The sequence below is a fragment of the Arachis duranensis genome, chromosome 8 (assembly GCF_000817695.3).
Source record: "Arachis duranensis cultivar V14167 chromosome 8, aradu.V14167.gnm2.J7QH, whole genome shotgun sequence".
NCBI lineage: Eukaryota > Viridiplantae > Streptophyta > Magnoliopsida > Fabales > Fabaceae > Arachis > Arachis duranensis.
In genome coordinates this window covers 45,692,525-45,701,828 of record NC_029779.3, presented here as the reverse complement: position 1 = coordinate 45,701,828, position 9,304 = coordinate 45,692,525, and the positions used below count along the sequence as shown (strand labels likewise).

The window sequence follows — 9,304 nt, the reverse complement described above, 5'->3', positions numbered from 1 at the left end:
AATCTTTTATATTTTATTGAATCTGTTAAATTTAATAGACAAATCAAATATAACTTTTATTGTACTGACTTAGTTGATATTTATACATATATAAATTTTTTTTAAAATTAAACAAATTAAACTCAAAAATTGATATGTTTAAATTTTAAAAAAATTAAAAATTTAAATATATTTTTAAATTTACAGTAACTTAAATATCGCAGATCAAAAAGGATCTATATATCCTTTTCTCCTCTTTTTGTTACCGTATTAAAAAGTTGAGCGTCGATTTGGTAGTTTAACCTGCGCTATACTAAAACTCTGTTCCTACCTGTCCCCTATTTTGAACACGAAAGTTGGACTTGGAACAGAAGATGTGATTATGGATCCGTCAATTAGTCAAACCACTAGAAATTTAATAAAACAAAAGGAAGAAGAAGGAAAGAACAAGAAGAAAAGAACACACACCCTTTTTATGTTCTCTTCATTTCACAACCTTAGTCAGATCCAAAGTCTGAAACCATTTTTTCTTCTCTTTTTCATGATGGTATCAAAAGGCACGTAGGAACAGAAACAACACCTAAAAGTCTAAAACAAAAACCAGACCATGATACCCTTTTGAGTTTTGAGTTTTATTTACCTTTCACAGTTACAAAACCACTTGGTTTCTCTGACTTCTCATCAGTCATTGGTGGTTGCACTTCACGTGTTTGTTTGAATGCCTCTTCTGCTTTTCCTTCCATTTTTTGCAACTTGGTGGTGCAAAATTGTCAAAGAAGACTGAAGAGTACCTTTTGTCCTACTAGTCCTTATTGCCTTGTTTTCAGAGTCAGAACTATAAGCTAAGAGTGTCCAATTCAATCTACGTTCCCTTCTTCTCAAGGTTGTCCTAGTGTCCAACCATTTTCAATCCTTTATTTCCTCTGGGTCTATCCCCTCATTCAATTCTGCTTCCTGTGTGCAAAACCAGGATTCATCAGATTCCAATGTATAAGCTTTGGTTTTTGGGGTTGGTCAATCCTTAGGTACACAATCTAATATTTGTTTATTCTTATTCTGTGTGACTGTTCATATCGTGTGTAATCAAAGTAAGAAAAACAATATTCACCTTCAAAGTTTTCCTCTAGTTTTACCATTTGTTAGTGTGTGTGTGTCCCTTTTACCAAATTCTATTTCGCAACTTCCCAGAATTTTGTTCCTTGTAAATCTCATACCACACAATAGGAAATTGGCTTATTTTGAGTAAATGATGAGAAGTCATTGGTCTTTCTTTCAAATTATGGGTACCTTGGTGTTATTGGTTATCATGCTTTTGTGTGAAGTGTGTTTGGGAGGTGTCCAATTTGTTGGTAAGGTGTATCCAGGATCCATCAAAGGTGCTCAAATGAACTGGGTTGATAAGGATGGCAAGTTCCTTGCATCAAGCAGTGGGAAATTCACCTTTGGATTTGCCACCACTGCTGATGATAATACAAAGTTCCTAGTAGTGATTGTTCATGTGAAGAGCAACACTCTGATCTGGACTGCGAATCGAGCAGTCCCCGTTGTAAATACTGACGAATTTGAGTTTGATGAAGAGGGAAATGTCGTCTTGAATAAGGGTGAAACCGTTGTGTGGTCTACAAACACAAGTGGCAAGGGTGTTTCTTCAATGGAATTGCAAGACAATGGAAATTTGGTGTTGCTTGGAAAGGATAATACAACAATTATATGGCAGAGTTTCAATTATCCAACAAATACATTGGTGCAAGGACAGAACTTCACAGAGGGAATGAAACTAATCAGTGATCCTAGCCCCAACAACTTGACCTATTCTCTTGAGTTCAATTCAGGAGATGTCAAACTCTATGCTGGTTTCAAGACTCCTCAGCCTTATTGGTCTACGCAGAGTGATAATCGCATGATCATCAATCAAAATGGCGGTGTGGTGGCTTTGGCAACGCTTGCCGAAAAGTCGTGGAGGTTCTATGACAAGACCAGGGCTCTTTTGCGGCAATTCATTTTTGTTAATCTTTCAGGTAATAATGGCACTTGGGTTGCTGTCTTGGGTTCAAATGGGTTAATCACTTTCTTTGATCTTGAAGCTGGAGGATCGAATTCGCCTTCCCAGGCGACAATACCACAAGGATCTTGCAATACGCCTGAAACTTGTGATCCATATAGCATCTGCACAGGGAACAATAAGTGTAACTGCCCTTCTGTTCTGCCTTGCAAGCCAGGTTTCGACTCTGCCTGCAGCGATAAATCCATCACTTTGATGAAAGGTGATTATGGACTCAATTACGTTGCGCTCCAATTTCTTAAGCCGTTTTCGAAGACCAATTTGGAAGGTTGCCAAAAATCTTGCAACGGAAATTGCTCATGCCTTGCCATGTTCTTCCACCTTAGTTCAGGAAACTGTTTCCTATTGGATGACATAGGTAGTTTTCAGAAACCTGGCACTGATTCTGGTTATGTTTCTTACATCAAAATCTCTAGTGATGGAAGAGGTAGTAGCAATGGGGGTAGCGGAGGTGGAAGTAGCAATAAGCACACTATAGTCACAGTGATCATTGTCATAGTAACACTGCTTGTGATTTCTTGCTTGATCTTTGTGGGAATTAGGTGCTACCGGAGGAAGCCAAATGTACCCGAGTCACAAGAGGAGAATTCGGAAGAGGACAACTTCTTGGAGAATCTAACAGGTATGCCAATCCGTTACAGCTACAAGGATCTAGAAGCTGCTACAAATCACTTCTCTGTAAAGCTTGGACAAGGCGGTTTCGGCTCGGTTTACAAAGGAGTGCTACCAGATCGGACTCAAGTAGCAGTGAAGCAGTTGGAAGGTATTGGCCAAGGGAAAAAAGAGTTTAGATCTGAAGTAAGCATCATTGGAAGCATCCATCACTTGCACTTGGTTAAGCTCAGAGGATTCTGTGTTGAAGGTACTCACAGGCTTCTTGCTTATGAGTACATGGCCAATGGATCATTGGACAAATGGATATTCAAGAAGAACAATGGTGAGTTTCGGTTGGATTGGGATACAAGGTTCAACATAGCGCTCGGCACAGCAAAAGGTCTCGCTTACCTTCACGAAGATTGCGACTCAAAGATCATCCATTGTGACATCAAGCCGGAAAATGTGCTTCTAGATGATCATTTCATGGCGAAAGTATCCGATTTTGGCCTGGCTAAGCTTATGAACCGAGAACAAAGCCATGTCTTCACAACTCTAAGAGGAACTCGAGGGTACCTCGCCCCCGAGTGGATAACAAACTACGCCATATCAGAGAAGAGTGATGTTTACAGCTACGGAATGGTGCTTCTAGAGATCATCGCCGGAAGGAAGAACTATGATCCATCTGAAACCTCAGAGAAATCACATTTCCCAAGCTACGCCATGAAGATGATGGAAGAAGGGAAACTGAGGGAAATCCTTGACTCAGAGTTGAAAGAAGATGTAAATGATGAAAGGGTTCATATAGCTATAAAAGTTGCATTGTGGTGCATACAAGAAGACATGGCAATGAGGCCTTCAATGACCAAAGTAGTGCAAATGCTGGAAGGTCTTTGCACTGTTCCTAAGCCACCAACAAGTTCTGCTAACCTGGGTTCTCGCCTTTTCACCAATGTCTTCAGTCTCAGTGAAGGAGCCACAACTTCTTCAGGTCCATCAGATTGTAACAGTGATGCATATCTCTCTGCTGTTCGTCTTTCAGGACCAAGATAACACTGCCTCTACCATGTTATTTCTACTTGTTTTGTTTCCTATACTGAACGGATCCAATGTTAAAATTCCCTATTATTGAATAGAGTGTATGATACATAGAATTGATCAAACACTCTATTCAATGACAGAGGAATATGTTTCAGTTTTGTATACGAGACAATAGTAAATACAAATAGCAAATCTCTTTCTTTCGTTGTTGTAATGTTGAGGTAAAGTTGGTATTAATGCAGTTTTCTTTTTTAGGATTAGTTATTGGTAGGTATATAGAGCTTTCATGTACCCTGCCTCTTGTAAATTTTGTAATGTGAATGGAATCCCTGCTCTATGATCAATCTAACTCTAACTTCATATTTGTTACAATTTCAATAGTAGAAAAGAATTCTAAACTTTAACAGAATAGTTATTGGTATACATATTAACAATATTTTTATAGGTCCCTTCAATTCGACCATTTATAAATTTAATTTTTGTTTTTAGTAACAAAATTTATTTATTTTTATTAATATTTGGCTAATAAAGATATTTTTATACCATCTTAATAGTATAAAAATAAAGTATTAATTTAAGGTGTTGATTAATATTAATAAAAAATATTAGTGATTTAGGAGTTTAATATTTTTTATTGTTATTCATAAAATATTACCATACTGTCAAGTGATTCAGGAGTTAAATTTATAAAATTTAACTGAAATTTCAAAATAGTAAAGACATTAAAGGGCAAACTTTTCATTCTAAAAAGATAAATTACCAATTCTTAATTAAGAGAGATTTGAGCTTTGAAAACTTTTTAACAATAAAAATCGTAAACTAGTTTACATATACAAAACAAATAATAATTTATTATTTCCAGAACATCTAAAATATAAAACTTTTTATTTTCGTTTTTTCTAAGAATTTAATTTTAATATATTTTAGTATGAAATAATTTTATACACATATTCAATTATATAATATTACGTCAACAAAAATAATTATATTTTATATTAATCACATAAAAATAATTATTTAAAAAATAAATTTTATAAAATAACTGTGCAAAAGCATGCATCAAAATTAACCTTTACTTTTAAAGTATAAACTTTATACTGATTTATTGGAGACGGTTAAGAAAGTAGCCGTCAATTAGTTATATAACAAAAACAAGTGTGTCAACTGTAATCAACTAAAATTAATCATTCAAAATTTGATTACTATATTAATTAATTAATTAATTAATTAATTAATAATATTAAAAAGGAAATGAGGGGGTAAAGTGGAAAGGAGTGTGTGGCGTGAGTTAGAGAGAAAATGAGTTCAACTCTGACCAACCATCATCCTCTACTGTGTTCAATCTCCACCGCTTCAGCTTCAGCTCAACAACACAAACCCCTAACCAATTTTCCCGCCAAATCACAACGCTCAACTTTCTCAACCGTTAACTTCCTCCCCAACCACCCTCCTCCTCCTCCATCTTCAGGTAACAACTTACTACTAACTGTTCTCCAATTATTTTATGCAATGGTGCTTTTAAGATTTTACATTTTAGTTCACACTTTAGCTTAGGGTTTAGTGTCACTGATAGTCCGAGAAAATTAAATTCATGATTTATTTTTTTTAAAAAAATAAAAGATTAATACGTCTAAGAATTCCTCTAAGGAAATCTACGGAATGTTCATTGTTCAATTTATAATAATTTAGTTTGTTATGCTTTTGAATTCACACTGCCATTTGTTGGTGTAATTTTGCATCTGCATCCTTGCGGAGTTTACGTGAATGACTTTGTGTTATATTTATAATTTAAAGTATATTAATGGTATAAATGTAGGTCCAAATCTGGTGGTTGGAAGGAGAGGGCTAGTATCCATAGTCACTTTGCCATGTCTTGTTCCCCTGACTCAGATTATGGGTTGTCTCCAAGCGTACGCTGCACAGTAAGAATCCTTGAATGATTTAAAAGTCCTATTCAACACCATATGTTGCTTATACATAAACCTAATTAGAATCTTTAAGCACAAGTTTCATTGTTTTGTTTCAATGTTGGATTGTCTTGCTTGCTTGATTTGTTGTCATTTCAATGCTTCTTCTGCCCCTTATTGAAGGCCTAGTACAAAGGAATATCTTCTAATTAAAGAAGAAGTAAGGAAGGTATTGTCGAAGGGAAAAGCTGCAGGCGTGCTTCGTTTGGTTTTCCATGATGCAGGAACCTTTGACATGGATGACAAGACAGGTATCTCTGGATCCAAGGGACATGTTAAACTTTCAAAAATGCTGTTTGCTTCTGGATAGTCCTGTTTTGGACTTTTAGTTTTCAGGCATAAGCTTGCTAGATTCAACTCTGTTGTATAGTGGATGTAAAATGTTCTATGAAGGATGGGTTATCAATGTTGAAATTTTCATAATCTTGCGAAGTTTTCTATATTAGTAGCTTCTCCGAAAATATAAACTGCTATTTTGGAGGGAAGCCATGAAACTGAAGTAGTGATGGTGCTTTGTCAAATATATAGTGATCCATGAGCTTCATGAATTATCACGTGACTTTTCTCTAGTGAAGTGTTAAGTGTTAGAACTTAGAAGTTTGGCTGGAGAGTAAAATTAGGTGGAAGGCCTTGCTCTATAATTGGATTTGTATATATAATACAAGGGACCTTTTACTATGTTTCCTTGAGAACTGATGTGTCATTGCCAGTAACAATTGTATTTCTTTGATTCATTTCGGAATTTAGATAACTTACTTTTGTTTTCTTCTCAAATTCATGATATATAATTTTTTTAACTATTCATGTTATTGCAGGTGGTATGAATGGTTCTATAGTTTATGAACTTGAAAGACCAGAAAATTCTGGCCTAAAAAAATCAATAAAGGTGTGGTCTATCTCACCAAGTTTCTATCTCTCTTTTCCCTGCTCCTTTATTTTATTATTTGGAGAACTCCATATATGATTATATGTTTTATGCTCTTGTTTTAATAATGAAGTCGCAGGTTCTATAAAGCTAATATTGTGGTGACTATATTGTTAGGTTCTGCAGAAAGCAAAGATTCAAATAGATGCTATCCAACCAGGTCCTTGTTTTATACAGTAATCGCCACAAATATTAAGTGCTGAATTTGTCTAGGCCAACACATTCCAATTTACCTTTACCAGTATCCTGGGGGGACATGATTGCTGTTGCTGGCGCCGAAGCAATCGAATTATGTGGAGGTCCATCAATCCAAGTTTCTTTGGGCAGACTAGATTCACAGTAAGATGTTCATTTTGTAGTAGCATTTGCTTTCGATCTTAAGTATGATAGACAAGTAGTTATATGTTAGGTTGGTGCCTTATATTCTCCTAAAAGAGTATTGAATTCTTCTAATTGTATTTTAAGGCTATTTGTTAAAGAATAAAAAACCATAACTTTTTTTTTTCTTTATGGGCTCATGACAAACAAAATCTGATTTGTGTCTTCTGCCAATAACAATGTTTCGATTCATTTTGATTGAAGGGGGCCTGACCCTGAAGGGAAACTTCCTGAGGAATCTCTCAATGCTTCCAGTTTGAAGAAATGCTTCCAGAGAAAAGGCTTTTCGTGAGTATACCTTTATATGTGCACTTCTGTTCTGTTAAGGGAAAGTTACTTTTCTTTTTGGCTGGTGTAAAAATATTATTTTTATTTTAGTTTTCTGCAACTATTCATTGTAAAAAGGTTTGATTGTATATATATTTTACCATGTAGAGACATGTCTATAATTTACCATTATAGTCCTAATTCTACAAGAATTTAACTTTTATGCACCGTCTGAATAAACTCTTTTAGACTTATATTCAAATAGGTGATGCCGTATAAACAAAAGTAGTTTCTCTTTTGAGACAGTAAATGCAGTTAGCCTCTTTTATACCTAGGTGATATGTAAACAAAATGTATCAAGGCAAGAAAACAAAATGTTGTAATTACCTAACCTGAAAGCTATTTGATTGTTTGCTTAGACAAAATCTATTCATTACCGTCTAAAATTCTCTGCATATTATTTTTTCTTTTAGCTAGAATTCATTTTGCTTATGTGTTGTTAACTTGTTATCCTTTTGGGGTTCTCTTTCACAGAACACAAGAACTTGTAGCTTTGTCTGGAGCCCACACTCTTGGAAGTAAAGGTTTTGGAAGCCCAACTTCTTTTGACAATGCATATTATAAGATTCTTTTGGAGAAGCCTTGGGCAAATCCAGGTAAGCTCATAGCTAAGTTAAAAGATTGTTCTCTGAGTCAATTCTTTGTTTAATGAAAATGATATGGAAATGAAGGAGTTGAAGGCATGTTATGCCTTTAAGATTCAGTAACTACCTTATTTTGATGATTTGTGCCTGTTTTGCAACGGATCTTAATGTTAGAAAAAAAATTTTAGTTTCTTTGGCATCATTTTTTTTGGCAACAAACTATAAATGACATGAAGATCTGTGATTGATTTGATTGTGTGCGCATTTTTTCGGATAGACCAAATATGTTCAATTTTTTTTTGTTACCCTTCGGTTTTTTGAACAACTTTTCTTATCATTCTCAAATGCTGGTTTTGTTCTCTTCAGGTGGCATGTCAAGTATGATTGGCCTTCCTTCAGATCACGCACTTGTTGAGGATGACGAATGCTTAAGGTTCTTTATCTTTTCAAAAAACCTCTTATATTTCCCTTATTGTGAAAATGACCTACTGCATTATATGCTAAGCACCAAGATTTCTGTACAAAACCATTGCAAATGCTTCAATATTAGGATTAAATTATTATATGAATGGGTAAAACAGTTTAGGATTAGAAGCATAATTTTCAATTTTAATTTTGTTTCTGGATCCTAGAAATGACACTTAATGCATATAGTCCAGCAATTGAAAACAGTACCTATGATAACAAGTGAATATGACGGTTACTTGTAAATTTAGCTAGTTAGCTTCCTTAGATTTCTCTAGTACTGTAGTATTTAGGATATGACCAAGTAAACATTTTCAAAATAGCTAAGCACTCCTCCTAGTTATTTAACCAGCGTCATCCTTAGGATTCGATGGGCATAACATCCTGGCCTATGCTATCTGTTATGAGTGTATCCTCTTATGCTAATCGTAGTTATGAGAAATTACAAGAAAATCAAGTTACACCGTTGCTAACTACTAGCTTATGTTCTAGTGGTAAATGATTGATCCAACGTCTTCTCCCCATGAAATAGCTTTTGGGGTTAAACCCAGTCTTAAGAAGACTTGTGTAACTAAACCTTGAATTCCGTCCTTCTCTATTCGAAAGATCCTAATCCTAAGAAAAAGGCATAACCCTTTTTTTGTTTAACTTAATTAGGTCTCATTTATGGTTCTAAAATACATTCTAGCTCAAAGAATTAGGCACTGGCAAGAATCCTTATTTATCTCTGGTGCAGCCTTGCAGCACATATGCATTCATGTTTGGGTTAATTATGTTTGTACTTTTATGTGCATGCCTTAAGAAAACTTCATTTACTGAACAGATGGATCAAGAAATACGCAGAAAATGAGAACATATTCTTTGAAGATTTCAAGAATGCATATGTCAAGCTGGTGAATTCTGGTGTGAGGTGGAATAACCTATAAATTTTAGAAATTGAATGTAAGCCGTTATTTATTTATTTGTTTTTGTTAAACCTATT

The 9,304-nt window shown here is 34.8% G+C and overlaps 2 protein-coding genes across 2 annotated transcripts; both read left to right on the top strand.

The window, feature by feature from the left end:
- Window positions 1-303: 303 nt before the first annotated feature.
- On the top strand, window positions 304-4,020 carry LOC107463270 (G-type lectin S-receptor-like serine/threonine-protein kinase SD2-5). The gene has a single exon (XM_016082042.3). The coding sequence runs from the start codon at window positions 1,226-1,228 to the stop codon at window positions 3,686-3,688; it is 2,463 nt and encodes an 820-aa protein (XP_015937528.1). The 5' UTR covers window positions 304-1,225; the 3' UTR covers window positions 3,689-4,020.
- A 933-nt stretch (window positions 4,021-4,953) lies between these two features.
- On the top strand, window positions 4,954-9,293 carry LOC107463271 (putative L-ascorbate peroxidase 6). Its single transcript, XM_016082043.3, has 10 exons — window positions 4,954-5,144; window positions 5,493-5,598; window positions 5,767-5,894; window positions 6,459-6,529; window positions 6,686-6,728; window positions 6,811-6,907; window positions 7,151-7,234; window positions 7,748-7,869; window positions 8,224-8,290; window positions 9,146-9,293. The coding sequence occupies exons 1-10, from the start codon at window positions 4,976-4,978 to the stop codon at window positions 9,246-9,248; spliced, it is 990 nt and encodes a 329-aa protein (XP_015937529.1). The 5' UTR covers window positions 4,954-4,975; the 3' UTR covers window positions 9,249-9,293.
- The last annotated feature ends 11 nt before the right edge of the window (window positions 9,294-9,304 follow it).